Source organism: Solanum pennellii, chromosome 2 (assembly GCF_001406875.1).
Source record: "Solanum pennellii chromosome 2, SPENNV200".
NCBI classification, from domain to species: domain Eukaryota; kingdom Viridiplantae; phylum Streptophyta; class Magnoliopsida; order Solanales; family Solanaceae; genus Solanum; species Solanum pennellii.
Genome location: NC_028638.1, coordinates 38,369,001 through 38,390,532, shown reverse-complemented (window position 1 = coordinate 38,390,532; position 21,532 = coordinate 38,369,001). Strand labels below are relative to the sequence as shown.

Below are 21,532 nucleotides of genomic sequence, written 5' to 3'. Positions count from 1 at the left end.
TATATATATATATAAAATACAATTTCGATATATAACAATATATACCCAAATACACAAAACACAATTCGGTATAAAGCAATATATATCTGGTATACAATATACAAGACATTCATTCTTCATATACAATATTAGACTGCCAAGTACCAATATAAAAGATTATACAAAATTATAAGATATTTTTTTTAGCTCAAATACAATATTATTTTGATTCTATACACTATTTTACAAATTAAAATTTAGTCAAACTTCACCAATTGATTTCTATGAAAACAACAAAATAAAATCTTCTATGGAGATGTGGAGATGTAGATTCAGTACTAATGACCTATTATTTCAATTGATGAGATATCATGAATCAAGACAAAAGTAGATTATCAAATATTTTGAAAGTGATTGACATGTTGCTCTTATAATTTACCACACATTTGTAATTTGCGATTTTGAAGTTGTGGAATAAATTTTGAGATAATTCTTGTTGTGTTGAATTAGGTTCAAAATCTATTATTTAGTACTAATTACTTTGAAATTTTTTGGAAGTTGAGAGGGGGCTGTGGCCATGACAGTGTTTTAGGGCCTCTCCTCTGTTGACCAATTCAAATAAGCATTGGACACCTTAGCTAAATTATGTAAAAGTAATTTTATGGACTATACTAGGATGTAACTGTATTTGAGGAATTTTCGCATATAGTCATTATGATGAATTTAATTATACTCTATTATTATAGTATGAATATTTATAAGTTGTAGCTTGTTTCATTTGTATAATTCACAGATTTTATTTAATTTGCATATTTGTATAATTTGCGGGTACATTTGTATAATCCTTCTAGTATGACCCCCCCTCCCCTCCCTCCCTCCTTTTTCTTTGTGTCGTTTTCTTCTTATTATTCTTCCGAAAGACTTGAAACATCGAGAGGATTTCAGACCTAAAATTTAAAACCATTTAGAAGTGATTTTTGGTTGATAGAGATTGAATAGTTAGTGTATACTTCATGTATAATCAATGTATACTTTGTATATAGTTAAGCTATATTCAGCTTTTTGTGTATATAATAATGTAAGTGCATAACTCATTTATAAGTGAGATATATTATATATTTAATGTATATTTCCTATGACTTATTGCGAGTTATGTTGTGAGTTAGTGTATTTTTTTGCTATAATTTTTGGCTATTTTTTATGTAATAAAAACATGACTATATTTATTGTAAACTAATTACTTTATGGTATATATTTAAAATTGCCCTTTTATAAACTAAATCACCCAAATACATTGTATTCTAATTATCCTTAAAAAACTAAAAATGGGTCATATCCTAACTTACCCAATTTTATTCTTTTCGGAATATCAACGAACATTCTCAAATAAATATTCCCAGTAAAATCTTCATACAGGAATTTATAAATTTATACACAGCCTAATTTATATGTGATTTTCTATCTATTACATCCTTCATATTGTTTACCACAATTCGTATATGCATTATTTTTTATAACTTAGAAAGTAACTACTTTTTCACTCTATTGTACATAAATATTTGATCAAATGATCCAACTATCTAAAACTATTTTATTACTTTCTCATAAATTGAGACGTCTTATACATCTCTATAGTAGAGAATGATAGTAGTAGTATTTCCTAATATTTTTATGTGAGTGAGTTTTCCTATTCACATTCATAATGTGATTTACTTCCAGATTCTAGTATAGCCTAGTCCATCCATAAATGGGATTAGTTTAATTAAATATTCAAATTAAAAGCGTTTTTTTATAAAAAAAATTACCTTATATTACAAAATTAGTACTAATCTTTTAGAAAAAAGGTTAAGTTTTCCTACTCCCACTCATAATGGGATTATAGATCCTAATTTCCAAATTTGACTAACCTAGTTCACTCATATTATAAATACACCACCCTCTCATCATAAGAAATTAACTACCTACTTGATGGCATACTCTAATAACCTCTTGCTTTTTTGCTTCTTTTTCTTCCTATGCTTTCTCTCATCATATGCTCGAACCAACTGCTCCGATTTCCAGTTCCATGGAAAATCCTACGATTCATGCAGCCATCTTCATACTTTGAATTCTTTTATTCACTGGAATTACGACATGACTTCTCGTACTGTCGATATCGCCTTTAGGAAGTCTGAAAGTCAGCATGGAAGATGGCTTGCTTGGGCTATAAACCCAACATCTACAGGTATGATCGGCTCCCAGGCTTTTGTTGCATTACAACGTTCTGATGGCACTCTCGAAGCATACACGTCACCTATCGACACCTATGGAACCACCCTTGTGAAAGGTGACTTGAGCTTTACGGTTCATAATGTTTCAGCCCAGTATATCAATGGACAAGTCATTATCTTTGCGAGGTTTGAACTACCTATGAATGGAAGCAATGTTGTGAATCATGTTTGGCAAGAAGGAGCACTACAAGATGATGATACACCAGGAAGTCATGGCATGTCAGGAGATAACTTGAGATCTTTTGGGACTTTGAATTTCCATTCTGGGAAAACTGTGGCTATGAGTAGTCATAATGTAAAACTAAATTCAAGGTCTAAGATAAAGATAGCACATGGTGTTATCAATGTGGTTAGTTGGGGAATGATGATGCCACTTGGTGTTGTTCTTGCTAGATTGAGATATCTACCATTACAAGAGTACTATCCAGCTTTGTGGTTCAATCTACATATTTATTGTCAAAGTATAGCTTATTTTCTTGGTATTGCTGGTGGAGGTTTGGGATTTTATCTTGGGAGACAATCTTCTTCAGTTAAACAACACACTTGTCATAGGTACATTGGTGCTGCACTCTTAGTGCTTGCAACATTACAAGTGTTAGCTCATCGTCTACGGCCATCAAAGGAACACAAATACAGGGTGTATTGGAATATCTATCACTGGTGCACTGGTTATGGTACTATTATAATGGGAATTCTCAATTGTTTCAAAGGTTTCCAGATGATGGATGTCGGGATTTGGAAGAATGCTTACATTGCTTTTCTTGCTTCGTTGGCCTTTGTTGCTGCTGTTCTTGAAGTTTGCAGATGCTACCTCAACGCTAACAAAGGAACAGCTACACCAGAAGGAGTTAATGCAAACAGTATAGAAGACAAGGCATAGAGTTGCAACTAGTTATTTTCAATTTTGTAGGCATAGTTTAATTCGTGGCCCAAATTTCATGTACATTCCACTTCTAGAGATTAGACTAGATGTACTTGTTATTGATTGATGAATCCTATTAAAAACATGGCCTATATATACATGGTTTTTCTATTTTTTAATACAAATATTTTCGGTGAACTGTACAAACTCCACGTACTGGTTCTTCACATGAGCAATGTGCCTTCTCTTTTCTTTTGATTAAAAAAAAAATAACTCCATAACGAGTTCATAAAAAAGACCCTTCTACTGCAAACATAAGTCCTGATCTCTCATAATAAATCTGTTCAGCATGAGAAATGGTTGAGGGAGTATCAAGATTACATTCTCAAGATCTCATACTTCCCCAACAACTGAACTAAGATTTTAAAAAGAGATAGTTGTAAGCAAACTGAAATAAGAATGTTCTTTTAGTTGCAAGTAAACAGGAATAAGACTTAAATATTTGATTGATAAATTGCTGCAGAAGACAACTAAAGTTCCAACTCTAGAGGCCAAGACTATCTTCAATGCTTCTACTAGATCAAGCTTTATCTTAAGTGTAGCCATGGAAAATTCAACAAATTTCTTTCTATATTGTTTGCTTTTCTTTCCATTGACAGCTCTCCAGGAAGTATCGGAATAAGATTTAAGCCCAAGGTATGAAATTTTATGTGTTGTAAAGGAGACTGATACTAGAAGGAAGAAATCTGTAAGATCAGTAAAACAGGTCATATTTCTACCAAGACAACTTCATCATATTATCTACTTACTACTACAACCAGCTTGGGAGTTATATGTATGAAGCACTTCTTTGCCTATGATTCTGCCATCAGTAACAAATCATGAGCTCAAATCTTAAAGTTCTTGAGCTCTCTCCCTTTTAGCATGATCTCAATGGATTAAAGGTTTCACATTATTCTCTTGTCGCTATTCTAATGAAAGAATTACAGAAATATTCATTTTTTTGTATGTCAGACTTACTAACAGTTGCAAATTTTGCCGCAAATCAAATTGGACGGAAGGAAGAAACAGATGTTGGATTGAGAAACAACATCAGGAAGTACAGTGAGATAGAAGTGGGGACAATTCTCAATTCTATGCTGGACTAAACTACAAGTGTATGGAGATGATAGTTTTTTAAACATATAAGCAAGTAATTTGGTTGTTGTTTTTGTCCATTCTTCGAATTCCCTTCAACATATAATACATGTTGAGATATCTGGCTTCAGTTGGTCTGATTTCTTCCTACCTTCTTACATGTATTATGCATGTTTCTGCAGAACAATCCTCATATTTTTGTTTCTTCTTAGCAAGCTTTCAGGCTATTGGATGAATGAGACGGGACAGTTGCAAGCAAATGAATTGTAAAAGACACATAATTAGAATGCACATTAGTAGATTATTTATTCAATAATTCTAAATCTTATCGTGGACATTTAACAAAGGAAGACACCAAAGAGATTGAAAATAGACTCAAGTTTCCTTATCTTTCCCTTTTGCGGATGACTTGAACCATGGTATCCACACAGATGTTGTCCTTTGGTAGAGCTTGTATGCTTCAGCTCTGTAGGCTTGCTTAAGCATCCTATTCTCAACAAGCACAGTGACATGTGCAAGACACAAGCTATTAGCGAGTGCACCAACAAAAGTCCAAGTCTGACCCAAGTTCCAGGCAAATAGGACGAGTCCCCACCACCATAACTGCTCTCCAAAATAGTTTGGATGTCGTGAATACCTCCAGAGGCCTTCATCAAGATTGGGAACCATTGGCTTGCCAAGCTCTTTTAGTTTCTGGTTTCTGCTCACAAAATTGTAGAGCTCTGTATCTGCATAATAAGCAATTATAATGGCAGACAAGCAGATGAATACAGCAATGAAATCCCAGATATTCCATGGCTTGTCTTCAGAGTGGACAACATACATAGGCAGGCATATACCGATCAGAAAAATCTGCAAAACAATGTCAAAAATAAATAAAACCATAGGGTATGATAAAGGAGTCACTAATGTCTCTCCATTCCACCACCAGACGAACTGCAAATTCAATTTGTCACATTTCAAGATATTACAGCAACCAGACTTGACTTTACACAATTAATTCAAACAATAAAATGGCTGTCGAAAATGCTTGGAAAGCTGTTTGCTAATGCTTGGCGAAGGCCAAGAAGGTTGGTCCTTCAGTGAAAATCCACCATGGTATGATCTTTACCAGTACCATGCTTTTGAGCAAACAATGTTTTTGTTTATATCGTCGCGCAAGTAGAAAATACTAACTAAAGTGAGTGGTAATTGTGAAATAATGGATCATTTTGCATCTGAGAATTGCCTTATAAAAACATAAATGGACTAAATAATTCATAGAACCGTGTTTGGTATCAAAACTAGAGATGGTATCATCCAAACAACAAAAACTTTGAGGGAAGAACTTAGAAAGCATTTCTTGTTTGTGAGGCAAACTCTTTTATGGCTTGATTGAGCACTTGAAGACAACATGACAATCTATTAAAGCAATTAGGTATGCTATATCAAAGGGAAAGAAAACTCTAAAACAGGCAATATCAGTAGGCTTTGAATTCTCAGTTCTCATTGCATCACAAAATTACTAGAATAGAAGTCTGACATTGAGTGAAGTTGCATAAATGATCATACATATTTTCTAATACCATCTAAACAAAGTCCTCAATTCTGAATGAATAAATAGTTCACGAACAAATTATGTGTTTCATTTCAACAATAAATTGATGACTGCTTGCTAATCTGTTGTTCATAGGCTTACACAGTTTCTAGCCATTAGTATAATAAATAAGGAACAGAAAAGAAACAAAGAACTGAGTTCATTAGGGCATTTAATCAAACAGATAAAGAATCTCACCTGCTGAGAGAAATAAACAAAAAAGAAAGATATCCACCACCAGTTCTTGCCATACTGGTGGCTCATATCTGTAAATCTCCAATCTTGCCTGTGTCCCCATTGCCAATTCTCGCGACGGAAGTAGTTATGAGTAAGTCTTATACTCCAAATCCAAGTCAAAAGTATAACCACCTTAGACCTCCATACATTATACTGTGCCAGTGGATGATTTGCATAGAAATGCACTAGCATTACTGGAATCACAGTCCAGAACAAATCTATCATCTGAAAATCAAATTCCAACAATAACCCAATTCATCAAATAGCCCGAAATGATAAAATCCAAGTTAGCCTAGTAAATTTTGGAATACAAATCAAATTACCATATTTCAACAAAAACCCAAATCAAATCTAACAAGAAATTGGTTAGTATAAAATTACCCAGTGACTAGATTGGATATAACTAATGGCATAGAAGAGGATATTGACATTGAAGAAAAACAAGACATTAGCAAACAGAATAGGGTGGTGGTAACACCAATTGTAGATTGGATGATCTTCATGATAATGGCGAAGGAAAGATAGATAGAAAAGTAAAGAGGGAAGTGGAGCAAGAAACGCAATCAAAGCATTCTTCAAATTGCTATGAGTAGCCATGGCAGCAGCAGCAGTGACTATGGTTGAAAATTTGGCAAGTGATAAAAGCCCCCAAAAATGGGGTTGTGTGATAGCTTGTTTGGCCAAAAACACGTGTTTATTTATTTTTAAAAAAGTTTGACGTGGTTGGCTAAGTTTTAAGCAATAAAATTACTCAATTCGATTTTTTTTTTAGTTTAACCAGCTTTCTAAAAGTTAATTTAATTAATTTCAAAAATATTAAAAGTTATAACTTTTTAAATAGTAATGTGATAAAAAATATACATAAAATATTAATTAAACTTCTTATTATTTGACTCTAAAAATGATATGAAAGAAATGGGAGAGAGAGTAATTTTGAGTAATGGAGGAAGTTATTTTTAGAAATTAAAAAGGTATTGTATTTTATTTACTTTTTGAAGTACTCCCTTCGTCCGGAATTATTTGTCGTATTGCGCTTATCGAAAGTCAATTTGACTAATTTTCAAACGTAAATTAGATCACATTAATTCGATATTTTTTAAAAAAAAATAGATATTCTAAAACTATATGAAAAGTACTATAAATTGCAATTTTTGTATATTAATATGATGAAAAAATTCATCTTAAAATGTTAGTCAAAGTTTTTATAATTTGACTCTAGTAATAAAAATTATGACAAATAATATCGAACGGAGAGAATATTAATTAAGCTGCTATTTTATATTGACAAAAATATTTAGATAAATGATTACGAAACACTAATATATCCTCCAAAAAGTAATTATTTTTCAAATAAGCGTATTCTAAAAGTTTGGTTAAAAAAACTATGATTTTATCGTGGCACTACTGCACTAAATTGATCTATAAAAAAGTTATTTCTTTATTTAGAATAGCTTTTCATTTGTTTGAAGATTAGTATATTTGGTCGCGCTTCACGCGGTTATGAAAAAAAATGAAATAAAATTACATATTAATATCAATAATTATTTTAATAAAAGGAATTTTTTGTTAATCACATAATTTTATAGAAGAGAAGTTATAAAAAATATTTAGATTAAATATGAAATTAATTAAGAAATCAATATATATGAACTTCTGCAAGTGAAATATTAAAATTAAATTTCATAAAGAAAAAGAGAATGTAATAAGAAATGGGTAAAATTAGAACTACTGAAATGTAAACTTGTGATCATCTTTTTCTTTTTTATTTATTTTTTGGTATAATTTATATATATTTATGTAAACTTGAAATTTGGTCGTTTTTTTATGCTTATTTGTAATCTTCTAAATTATGTTCTTAGTAACTCAAATTGCTATTAATAGTTATTATTCATGACTATATAGTTAGCCAACACTATTATTGATCATTATTCACAATTACTATTACTTGTCCTCGTCATCACCCAATCATCACATGTTTTAATTATTTTTATTGTACAATATTAGATTAATTTAATATTTGTATTGATAACTTTTTAATAATTAAATTTTAAATTAAAAAAAGTTAACATTAAATGATGAAAAATAATAATCTTAATTAGTTAAATCCATATCTTATTATTATATTTAGATTTAGATATTCAATTATTTTTTGGGACAACTTATATTGAAAAAAATAATGTAAAATTTAAAAATAACAAAAAGAGAACAAGAGAGAAAAATAGCTACGCAAAAAAGATTCAAAAAATGACACATACAAATTCCTATTTCTTTTAGTTTTGTTTGGCTCAAACACAAAAATAGAATAGTATTTCACATTTTAAATAAATATTACATTTAATATAATAAATTCCTAAAAATAAAGAGTTACAGTAACTAAGAGGACTAATAATATGGCTATGAACTTGTTTGTAACATAATAGGAGTAATATTTGTTCATTATTAGTTATTACACTAATAAAGAACATTAATTATAGAAAATGAAAAGACAAACAAATTAGAGTTATTGAGACAAATATTTTATTATAAGTAAATAGAAAGGAAGGAAATCAACTATATTTTTAAAATTATAAATTAATCGCAATTTTGAAATAACTTGAGAACTCCCGAAAAATAACAAATATGAAAAATATAAAAACGGCAACTTGACTTACTAATAGATAACTTGAAATCTTCTAAAAAACAACAAAAATGAAAAATTGAGGATTGCAATTTTACACATTAATAAATAATTTGTTTTTAATTAAATCAACTGTATTGTAAAAATTATAAATTAACTTTACATTTTTATGTTCTATCATTTTTGTTGATAAAAATTGTCTCGCCGGACTATGGAAGTATATGTACGTATTTCTTCAAGTAGCATATCACTATTCATTTACTCATTTTCTACTCTACGTTTTAAAATATTATACACCACAAACACAATAAACTAATATTGTCAATTAAAAAGTGAGAGATGAATTTACCTGAGCAAATAATTATTTTTGAAGAGTGTTATCATTATAATATAATCAAATTATCTAAAAATCATATAGAGGTCTAAAGATAATTAATTAAATATTTTTCTTTAAAAAACTCAGGATTTACATATTCACCAACACAAACAAGTAATATTAAATGTATGATTTCAACAAAGAAAGAGTTGTAATTATATTAGATATATCAAATTATTTTTCCTTGTAAAATCAAATTATGCAAGAATGTCTAACCATTTTCATTATAGATATATCTCATACAATCGGCAAAATATAATTAAATAAGTCAAAAAATTATCTACCAAAAGAACAAAAAGATAATGAATAAGGAGAAAAATTCATTTAAACACATACAATCATTTTTGTCAAAACACAAATAATTCAAAAATAAATAATATACTAGAAACATTACTTCTTAAGCACCCAAAATAAATAAAGAATATTCAATATATATAGCTCAAAATCCATTTATCTCCATCTCTGAATTTTCATTCCATCTTATATACAAGAGTCAAGAAAAATAATAATAAATAAATTATTAGTCCTAAAATGAATCTCAAAGATAACAAATAAAATATTATATCTCATAAAAAAAAAGGGAAAATTACATCTAATAATAAATTCTCCCACATGATCATTTTTGATAAAAACATACATAATTCAAAAGGAAATAATATAATAGAAACATTTTTTAAGCACTTAAAAAAATAAAGAATAATCAATATATATATAGCTCAAAATCCATTAATCTCCTTCACTTGATGTTATCATTTCATCCTATCTATAAGAATCAAGAGAAATAATAACAAATACATTATTAGCCATAAAATGAATCTCAAAGATAACAAAATAAAATAATTTATCTAGAAGAAATAAAAATATGCTAACATATTAGCCTTTCTTGCTAATTAAAAGTAATATATGAAATAATATTTGAAAAAAATAATGCACTTCAAAGCTTACAAATATTGTAACATGTCTTCTACTAATTCTCTAACCAAAGATGACTACAAAATAACACACAGTTTTATTGTGATTTTATAGTGTTAATGTGACCTTTCACATTAAATAATTAGAAGTTATAAATGTAAAAGGTTTAAAAAGTTATGAACATGAAAGGTTTGGGAGTTGTGAATATTATTAATACTAATTTAAGAATAAAATTTATATAATTGAACAGGTACAAGTTAAGAAGATGATTTTATAAGAAAAAATGTCAAGTAAAAAAAAGAAAATAATAAAAAATGAATGGAGGTAATAGAGAGGTGTCACGTCACCTTCTATAGGTTCTTCATATATATATATATATATATATATATATATTTGATTATGAAACTTTAAATTCAACTTGAAGTTATATTTTAAATTTTGAAATCAGTATATTATTATTTATGCTTATTGACTTATTTATGTTTAGTTAGAATTTGTTATTATCTTCATTTCTAATTACTTGTTTAATTTTCAAAAAAATTTAAGATGATAAAGGCCGAACCAACAATAGATATGTGAGGTTCCACTCAATTTTTGATATTTGAATTTGTGGGTCCATTTATACTCTTTTACCTCCTACCCACCATCCCACCCACTTCCCTTATCCACCCACCCCTCTTCTTTTTTCTTTCTTTTTTTCTTTTTCATTTTTCTATCTAATAATAAAAATAAAATTAACTTCCAAATACATTTTTTTTTAAAAAAAATCAATTTTAGATTGAATTCATGGTACAAATACGTCATTTTATTTAATAGATTTGTTGTATAAAATAAAATCGAAACAGAAGGGAAAAAAGGTCCTCTTTTTCTTATTTTTATTTATGAGTTTGCTTGTTATTTTTGAATAAGTAGTTATGGAGAAGTTTATTTTAAGTCAAATTACTGATTATTGCATGTTATTTAGATAAATAGTTTATATTTTTTATTAAAAATAATTGCGTCTAATAATTTATATTCTAAAGTGAATGAAACAGAATTAGTTTGAGTTTTGACTTAGTTTAATACTATTATTGGTGTTTTGTGTCTGTTTGATACTATTAAAAATATTGGATAATAAGTATATTTTTTAATATTACCAATTTTGAAGATATTCTAGTTATTCCAACAAATAAATTATTTATTAATTTTTTAAATAAAAAACATTATCTCTCTTCAACATTTTTATCTTTTTATTTCTAAATTTAACTTAAGCATTTAAAAGTGTTTTAAGTATGTATACCTAAAAATTACTTAAATTTAGCATGATCAATCATCTCTAATTTTAATATTTTCATTAATATTTAGTTATGATTAAATATTCTCAGAAATTTTGTGAATAAAAAATAGTCAAATAAAATAATTAACTTCTATTAGACCGTGTCAACCTCATTTATTTTCTTTGTATATAAGTGCATGCTTTAATATATCATTTATTGTCTTTTAGTTTTAACTTTTTTTCAATTACCAAAAGAAAGAATATATTTTCAGCATCTTTCACATTTACATTTTTAAAGAACTGCATTTCGTGAAAAATAATAAAAAAAGATAAAAATAAAGAAAAGGAAAAAGAATAGGGGTGCGAATGAGGAGAACTAAGCAGCGGTGGTGAGTGGAAGGTAAAAATATAGAAATGGTGATAAAAGAGTATAAACGGGCCCACAAATTCAAGTGTCAAAAATTGTATGGAGTCTCATACAAGTACTGTTGGTTGTTAAGAAACGTGTTTGATTGAGAGAGTAATAATTTGAAATTCAAAATTGATATTAAGTGTAGTTATGGTTAAAAAGGATTCAGTTGATTGAATGTATTTGTGGAGAAAAAATAGACATGACATAGGGGAAACGTGTGTCAGATGAGAGAGAATGTTATGTATCTACAGTATTATGATTACAAAATAAAAAAGGGATTTAAGTAACTTTTTAAAAAAGTAGGGAAAATTAGAAAATAAAAAACTTATAGTTGTGTATTTAAGTTATTTTTCCTAAACTTTTTCTAATTTTTATTTTACTTGTCATATTTGACAGATCAAGAAAGGATAAATTTTTTTTACCTATTATACCTTCATTAACTACTGTTTACATCCCTACTCTGTTAAAATAGGGCGAAACATCGCGGCAACTCAAAAAATAATTAATTGATTCAATTTTAACAAAGTTTTAAAAAAATAAACGAGTTTTAAAAATGAGTCGCCACCTAATTTTAGGAAAACTAGGAAACCAATTATTAATCTACCAAACCAAATTGATTCTAGGTAAGGGGTTCAAGTTATTTCGAAGGGAAGGGGTTAGGCATCCTTCGGAATCCACAATTGTGGTTCCCGACTGAATTCATTCTTTTTTTCAAATTGAGGAAGAATATAATAATATACAAATATGATAAACATGCAATATACACAATAAAATAAAATAATAATCGCCTAAAGTATGCCTAACGTCAATATTCACATAATAATGAAATAAAGTACGATTCGAAATTTTTTGAATAATTTTAAGGAGAAGCACCTCCGGGTACCTGTAAAGACACTTAGTAAAAGAGTTAGTGCTAAATAAATATAAATAAAAATGAATAACTCAAATAATAACTTAAAAATAAAACCTTATTAACATGGGAGGCCTTGGAAATCGACGGTAATTTCTTCATCGGCCAATTCCAACAACTAAAATTATATATACACTTAAATTAAAATTTCGTCTTTTAAAATGGAAAGGCCTCTAAACCCGACGGATAGATTTTTCATTGGCCCCTTTCACAAATATATTTAATATAACCTGAACATCAATAAAACATAACAAACTTATCCCAAGAGAATATGGAAAACAACAACCAAACCAAAACAACATAATTAGAAATGGAAACAACAATAGCGTAATATATAAAAATTAAAAATAACATTAAAATAGAATAATAACAAAACCCTGAAAAGTTAAGATAGCAAATTGTTGACTAACAATTTTAAAATAATAATAATAATAAATAAATAAACATCAAACCGTAAAATAATACTAATATTAAAACTACAATAAACACAAATATTAATTGACTTTTAGAACTACATTAAACTAAAAAACAAAACAAGCTACATATAATAAACAGAAAACATAAAAGAGCTAGGAATTAAATAAAACAAGGCTAAGAAAGAAAAAAATTTACCTGGAGACGACTTCACCTCCTCAACTCGAAAAACCACAAAAAAACACTTTAAAATTTGAGCTATGGAACCAAAAATTCTCAAAATTTTATGGGTACTCTTTAATCTTCCCCTCCAAAATCCTCTCCTAAAAATAGTGAATGAAGTGAGCTTATATAGAAACTCAAAAATCCTCAAAAGGATGAAATACCGATGTGGGACTATTGCAAAATTGAAAATTGTTTGAGAGACAATGTGGGAAAGGTAGATTTTTTTTTTATTTGACTCAAAATGTATGAATTTTAAAATCATCGGACCAAAATTTGCTATTAAATAAATAAAGCTTCAAAATCACGAATTTTTAAAATGTTAGGCCAAAATTGGGTGTCAACAACTACTTTGAAATATGTAGAATTTCTTGAAAAACTTAAACTTTTAATTCATTAATTTTATAATTAATAGGGATAAATGTTAAACTCACTATATCAATCATTATTTTCTTAATAGGTGTGTTAATTCAAAAATGGACAATAACAAGGGACAGAGGAAATAGTTAGAGAGAATTCTAATCCCAGTTGTTAGTATTATAAATAGGGTTTTCTATATATTTAATATAGTAAAAGACAGGAGTTTATAAATAAATTTTTTTTTCAAATTGGTATCAGAGCTAGAACTTTCTGCATAGGTTACTGAACCCTTTGTCATATGAGAAATGTCTCGTTTAAGCGTCTCTATTTTTTATCTTTCATATTGAAATCTCAACGTAGAGATTTAACTCTCACACTTTTGGATTTTTTTTTTTTTTATAATTTTGCATGTTTCCCTCTACCTTCTCTATAAAATTATCTTGCTACACTTTAACTTGAACACATAATTGTTCTCTTTCAACTTACAAAGAAAAAGCTTGCTGTAGAAACCTTGATTTCACTCATTTATCCTGCTTCAGTTGGAACTTAAACTGGCACACAACCTTCTAAGAAGAGGGACGTGCAGATGAAGGTCTTTGGCCATAATATCGACAACAATGGAGATTTGGTATCGAGATTTCTAATGAGGATATCATGAGTCATAAATATACTAGAGAGATCAGAAAAGAACACATATAACTTTTCTACAGTAATATTGTAATGATGTGGTGGTAATTACAAGAAAGTAAGTGAAAAATAGTGGTATATAATTCATCAGAAAACACATGTGTGTCAACTACAACAAGCTCATCAACGATAGCGTTGGCTTTAAAAAGAAATTGAGTCAGTGGTTTGTTATCAAAAATCATATTTTGCAAGGTGATGTGCAATTTGACTATTCGAACACTATTGCTTATGTAAAATATATTTGAAAAAACAATCCAAACGTCGAAGACGGTATCTAAACTAGTCACACAAGAAAAGATCCAACTTAGCAGGAGTTGATCTGCTTGTAACGACTTAACATAATTCATTTGATCATGAGCGATTTGTTCTGGTATTGATGATGATGGTGGAGGTAGCTGCAAGTGTTCCATTAATATGATAGAATAGATTGTAACAATTGATGATAGGAAAAAATTGAGTTTTTTAGGTCAGGTAGTTTGTTAGTTTGAGCTTTTTGGAAAAATAAAGTGGAGAGTGTGGTAAGGTAGCAAAAAGACTCAGAGTGGAATGTTGTTGCGGTAGAAAGAGGTGAAATCTAAAGTTGAGAAGTAGACTCAGTTATCATAGAATTCTCTGTAGTTTCTATTGAGCAGAATTGTTAAATAAATACACATTTGTTTACCACCCAGGGGCGAAGTACACTTGGCTGAGGGTGTCCAATTGAAAACCCTTCATCAGAGATGTAAGTAAAATAATATTTCAAATGGTTAAAGAATACATTTTGGACACCCTTAAACGAAATTCTTAGCCCAATGATTTCTATTGCTCAGCCAAAGCTGTAGTCTTTGCCACCCACTTGGTTAAATTCACCCAAACTGCAATTGTCTTTTTTTTTTCTCAAAAAAGCTTCTAATTAACTTCTAAATCATACTTAATACATCTTTTGTGTTTAAGAAAATGCAAAAATAATATTATCTAATTAATTATATTAAATTAGAGACTTGCAACATAAAAAATTAAATGGATAAAAAAGTTTAGTAGCAGTTGATTTTTTGATTGATTTATGTTTGAATTTCTTTCTTTTTCTTACAAATTTAAATAAAATTTCGAAGTAATTATTTAATTTAAAATAATTAGCAAATATTTTTTTTTCTATAAAGTTACTAAAAGTGATAAAGACTCTATATAAAATTACTTTTAATAAAACTCATTTAATTCTACTTTTTTATTTTTCATGTCTTGTTGTTAGCTATCAGAGGTTAATGAGATCTTGAAGTATAAAGAGATTTCATTCTACACTAATTTTTCTCCTTTTTTTCTTTGTCCATTCACTTCGCATTAAATAAACATGAATATTAAAGCTAAATATTATGTAGTTTGATTTTTAAATTTTTGGAATATTTTTTAATTAAGAAAATTAATTGTTAATGTTACGTAGTTTGATTTATAAAATTTTAATACGCTATACATTAAAATTTCTGACTATACCAATGTTACCGACTATCTACAAAAGTATAACTAATAGAGATCACTGTCCTAATCTATAGCAATTGTACGTTATCTCTAACAATAAATAAAATATTAGTCTTCAAAAACTAAATACAACTTCATCTTCAATTTCATAAATTTGCAAAAGAGAAAAAAATAATTGGAACCTATATCGTACGCCTATTTAATTAAGTCAAATTATCTACTCTTCCGTCTTGTAGCTTGTACCATCGTGTTAGAATAACGTATTGATGTGTAAATATTCTTAATAATGAATAATGTATAAATATGTATATCATATATGCAATCTCTCAGTTTTAGTACTTCATGATTTCCTTCTCAAAACCAAAAACTACTAATCTAATATTAAAGAATTAAAATAGAATATAAACATAATAATTTTTTATAGTTTATATTAGTAAATATTAATATTAAAACAGTAGAATTATTATTGGATAAGAAAAAATGAAATATTTATGTTTGTGAAATGTGAATGATGGTGAAGATGGTTTGTAGCGTTTGTTAGCGTCACTGATTGGTGTTACTAACTAATAAAGATATTGATAACAATTTTGATGGTGGAGGAGGGATTGGTGTTGTAGTGATTGACATGATGGTGATGGTTAATATCAGTGATGATAATTATGAATTTATGATGGTGAAGTTGGATGACGATTAATAGTAATATTGATGATTGTGATGATGAAATTTTAGTTGATGTTAGAGGTCAAATTTATTGGTGGTAGATTTTATCATAGATCAATCTTTTTATAACAGTGCATTTATCATCTCGAAATTCTGAATACGCCTCTTTTCGTTCGAATGACCAATTATAAAAGCTATATCATGATTTTTAGCTCACAGGGATTATATACCAGTAAACAGTAATATATATTATAGTATTATAGATTTTGACGTAATTTTATTTAATGTAATAGGTTGCTTAATTACTATGTTTTGAACGTTTCTTGGCTACATTTGTTATAGAAAGTTAACTAGTAAGCCCAATGAATACAAATTTACATGTCAATATAACAAAATTGAACTCATTTGATACCTTTATATAGCAAAAAAGTTTGACCAATTGCTTTCGGTTCATGGATACTACAGTCAAGTCACTTTTTCTGTAACGGGTAAGGACCCGTTATATTTAAATGGGCCTTCAGACGCAATTGAGTGAATCTAAACTTTGATGGGCTTTAGCAAACAAAAGCTTAAAGGGCCCATCTACATCATTCATTTGGACCAGGACTGGACTGGACTTCCATAGCCCATCTTTTGTTCTCATGACTAAAGTAACCAAGTAAGAAATATCATTTTGTTTCTCATACTTAGAAAAATTTTAAATAGTTGACATCATCAAGATGCAATACAATGTAGGAAATTAACAGAGAAGTAAAAAGCAGTCATGGAAGAAGAAGAAAGAAAGAGCCTGGGAAATCAAGAAGAATTCAAATAATCCATCATTGAAGAGCTTCGAAGCTTATATTTTATAGGAAAAATTAATGAAATGCACGTCTTATATTCCTATTATTTTCAATATTCCCTTCTATTTCTAAATACCTTTAAAATCTCTTCTTTTTTTTATGTATCCAAGCTACATATTAATGTATTCGAGCTACATATTATGTATTCCGTTTATTTTATAATGTATCCGAGCTAATTTTTAATGTATCTGAGATACATATTATTTATCCGGTTTGTGTTACTTTTTAAGGAATTAATTTAATTATAAACTAAAGAGGAATATATTGAAATTTCATATTGAAACTATGTGATTCCTAAAATTTACCCTATTTTATTGTGTTACTTTTTAAGGAATTAATTCAATTATAAACTAAAGAGGAATATATTGAAATTTCATATTGAAACTATATGACCTAAAATTTATCCTATTTTAAAATTCAACCTGACATAAACTTATCATTTTAAGTGAATAATGGTATCAAAAGAATCGAAACATATAAATTCATATCTAAACTAAAAGAATGTTTAGATGTGGTTTGAGTTGACCCGGGTGGGGAAAAAGGATCAACTCATTAGAGATGAACTGTTGTAATGTATGATATTATATAAATTGTATATATGCATGTTTATACAACTTATATATATAAAATTATATATCATATACATAATTTATACAATATTAATATAATATATATACATGCAAACTTTTTTTATTGAATTTTGTTTTTGTCGCCTATGCAGTTATGTAAGAAGGCTGAAGATAATTTAGAATAAAAAACAAGGACCATGAAAAGAAATTTGGACATTTCATTCATGAATAGCACAAGTTACAACATTTTCAAAGGGATGAAATAATCATGAATAGTCTGACATCTGTCCACTTGCAAAAATAAAAAGTATTGGGCTAAAATTATTTTTATGGTTGCCCCTTTTCTTAAGATCATTTTTGATGTGTTCACTGCAATATTCTAACTCTATTATAGTTTATTTACTTACTCCCTTAGTAGGACGATATTATTTGTCAGTTTTTATTTTTAGAGTTAAAATATAAAAATTTTGATTAATATTTTATGATTCATTTTTTATCATATTAATATGAAAAAATTATAATTTATAATATTTTCCATTTAGTTTTAGAATATCTAATTTTTTTATTTAAAGTATCAAATTAATGTAATTTAATTTACCTTTAAAAATTAGTCGAATTAACTTTTGATAAGTATAACATGACAAATATTTCTGAACGGGGGGAGTACATCATACAAAAGGTAGTACATGATTTTCCCTTAGCTCTTTTTAGCATTTTTGTTTAATACATTATCAACTACATATTTTGCCTATAAAAGTTCATTTATGAATCAGTGTTTTCTTTACTTGAGCATGGGCGACATACACTATAAATTTAAGGTGAGTTATAAGTCTCACGGCATGGGGCTTACACCATGAGTTTTTAAATTATGATAATTTTTATATATTAGAAAAACAGAGAAAAAAAAAACAAAAATCACAAAATTTAAAAGTATAAGAGGAGTTTTAACAAATAATACAAAAAAAATATATAAATTAAAGTATCGTAATAATTCCGCTACAATGTTCTAATAACCCAATCATTAACTTATAAAATGTGATGAATTTTGAACAGTTAAAGACCGCCTAAATATCGAGGATTTACAAAGCTAATCACCCACACGATTAATGAAAATATAAGACATAAACCTTATGAATAAACCCCATAATTATGTTTAATGGTATTTTGTCATGACTGTCTCACTCTGAGAAACGAGTCATAAATGTCTTTTCTTTGCGTACAAAATGTTAGCTTTTTGTACATATACAACTAATACAAATTACTTGAAATTTCATTATATTTCACAAATTAGTGAATTCACTATTTGTAAACTAAAAAAATGCAAAATTTGAATTCATAAATTGATAAAAAAAATAATAAAATCTCATACGACTGATAGGTGAATTTTCTCTTTTATTTTTTTATAGGATAAGATTGGTTGAATAGAGGTTTTTTTTTTCTTTCTTTTTTTGGTTGAATAAAGGTGGAAGGACATTTCCCTCGAATTAAGGTTCACAAAGAGTTTTGGATTTGGTCACGTTGCTGAGGGTCCCATTTAATTTGGAGTGATTCGTGTGACAACAAACAGTCGAAGCAGTGCCAGTGATGGTACCCAATTTCGCAAATCAAAGAGAATCCTATGGCCATTTGTCAGACCATATTAAACACAAAAAGAAATAGCAAAGCACTCTCTCCGTTTTATTTGATGTGATAATATTTAATCGGATATAAATTTATGAAATAATAAAAATTTTAAAATGTTTATCAATTTGCCTTACAAAAAGGTACACTTATTTTTATCTTTTTTCTAGAGTATTATTTTAAAAATTACCAAGAAGGATAAAAAGAGGAATTATACCTTTAAATATTTACCATATAAGAAAATGTAATATTTTTTTTAGACTGATCAAAGAAGACATTTTAATTTATTTGTTCTATTTTAATTTGATATGAATATAAAAAATATTAATGAAGTTTTTTTAATTTCATGATTTTGAATTAAAAATATATTAAAATATCATTTAATTTTGTGATTTTGAATATGTTATGTGGAATGTTAAAATTAAGATGTTGCTAAAAAAAGGAAAGAAATCATTTTTTTTATATGGACTAAAAGAAGTAGGATAAACAAATTTAAACGGAGGTAATATATATTATAGATACTCCTTCTGTCTCAATTTATATAGTTTGATTTCTCATGAAGTGTTTATTTTTTAAAAAAATTTATAGTCTAAAATAAGTTATAAATATATGTGTAGCTAGAAGTGTAACGACTTGATTCCGTCGTTATGAAAAAGTCAATGAAGAAAGAATTGGGACCAGAAAACTCTTTCGTAGTAATTTGGAATTACCCAATCTAGTCCACATTTGGAAGAAATCAGAATAATTAAGTTGTAGGGAAAATCTTGTAATGAATAACAGATCTAATTGTGAATTTTATTACATGAGTAGATAGATAAGATGATAACGAACTTGTACCACTTTACGGAATCAAATTTGGACGAGTAGCACTCTCGAAAATGATATTTTCGTGAAGGCATACATTCTGTCTCTATTAGGGCTGCTAGAGCGGTGCCGCTGCAGCAGGATGGGTCCCTGGAGCAGGCCAGACGCGTTATAAAGTCGATAATAAACCCTAAAACGATCCTATTTGGTATTTTTTTAACTTTAAGAGCTAAGGAGGCGATCCAAATTAGTTCTTAATAGTTTTCACCATTTTTGAGGCTAAAGGTAAGATTTTTATCCCCCGAACCCGTTTTCGATCCGTAAAACCTATTCTCTTTGGTTCTTATCGATGGGGAAGGGTTTTGATCTAAGAATTATGATGGAAAAAACCCTAATTTGGGAATTAGAATCTTCGAATTGGTCTAGGGTTATTGGGTTTGTTATAATCCGAATAATTCACTACTAAAAAAATTGGATTTAACGACAGAAGAATTTTGTAGCTAAACAACAAATTCTGTTGCTAAACCCACTTAGTGACGAATTAGCGACTGATTTTTGTTAGCAACGAGCAAAATAGCAACAAACTAGTGACGATGTTCATTGCTGAATGCAGTGTTTTTTTGTAGTGATTAGACCTTTGATTTTTCATCCTTGCGTATATTGATTATGGTAGACCTAAACAAGCGGAAAGAATTGGGGAAGGGAAGATACAAGTGCTTTAGGGGATTCAAGCTTGAATTCGAGGTAGGTGATGATTGTGATTCTATGATTGTGTGATATACACTTGATTTGCTTCGTTATGATACTTGTATATGTACGCATGTTGCAATATTTATCATAGATGTTGAAAGGAGATATATAAACATCGATACCATGAAATCATGATTGAATGAGTGACGTTGATGTTTTATTGTGATGTGCGATTGAGATCGGCTGCTACGTTCCGGCACACTAACTTAGATCGGATTGCCATGTTTCAGCATGCTAATTGGGATCGATTGCCATATTCCGGCATAGAAATTGGGTTTGATTGTCACGCTCCGGCATGCTAATAATTTGACTTTGGATTTCGTGATAGGACCAACTATGTGATGAAACATGTGACTTGTGATGTTGAATCTTATGATAGTATGGAATATGTTGATATTTATGCATGTGTTATAATGTTGTAATTGCTTGTGGGATAATCGCGTGATTCTACCAGTACACGGTGGTTGTGTACTCATTCTGCACTTGTTCTTATTTTTATTGAGTACTGAGCATTTTCACGCGACTGTTGGCAGGCCTCGCTTAGGAGATCGGTGATCGCTTCGAGTTCAAAGGTGAACCACATCGTCTGGGCTGCCAATTCTCATTAGT

At 28.6% G+C, this 21,532-nt stretch overlaps 2 protein-coding genes across 2 annotated transcripts; one reads left to right on the top strand and one right to left on the bottom strand.

Moving 5' to 3' along the window:
- Window positions 1–2,112: 2,112 nt before the first annotated feature.
- On the top strand, window positions 2,113–3,129 carry LOC107008986 (cytochrome b561 and DOMON domain-containing protein At5g47530-like). The gene has a single exon (XM_015208218.2). It carries the CDS (start codon window positions 2,113–2,115, stop codon window positions 3,127–3,129), a length of 1,017 nt encoding a protein of 338 aa, XP_015063704.2.
- A 1,368-nt stretch (window positions 3,130–4,497) lies between these two features.
- LOC107008988 (uncharacterized protein C594.04c) lies at window positions 4,498–6,742 on the bottom strand. Its single transcript, XM_015208219.2, has 3 exons — window positions 6,443–6,742; window positions 6,023–6,286; window positions 4,498–5,100 (listed from the first exon to the last, which is right to left on the bottom strand). The coding sequence occupies exons 1-3, from the start codon at window positions 6,656–6,658 to the stop codon at window positions 4,624–4,626; spliced, it is 957 nt and encodes a 318-aa protein (XP_015063705.1). The 5' UTR covers window positions 6,659–6,742; the 3' UTR covers window positions 4,498–4,623.
- Window positions 6,743–21,532: the final 14,790 nt, after the last annotated feature.

What these genes read in the sequence shown, in the direction of transcription:
- LOC107008986 (XM_015208218.2), top strand. Translation starts at nt 2,113, where the DNA reads ATGACTTCTCGTACTGTCGATATCGCCTTTAGGAAGTCTGAAAGTCAG.
- LOC107008988 (XM_015208219.2), bottom strand. Translation starts at nt 6,658, where the DNA reads ATGGCTACTCATAGCAATTTGAAGAATGCTTTGATTGCGTTTCTTGCT. An exon ending in ATATCCAATCTAGTCACTGG is followed by an intron (nt 6,287 to 6,442) that starts GTAATTTTATAC and finishes TTTGATTTTCAG; the next exon opens with ATGATAGATTTGTTCTGGAC. An exon ending in TTGTTTATTTCTCTCAGCAG is followed by an intron (nt 5,101 to 6,022) that starts GTGAGATTCTTT and finishes ATTGTTTTGCAG; the next exon opens with ATTTTTCTGATCGGTATATG.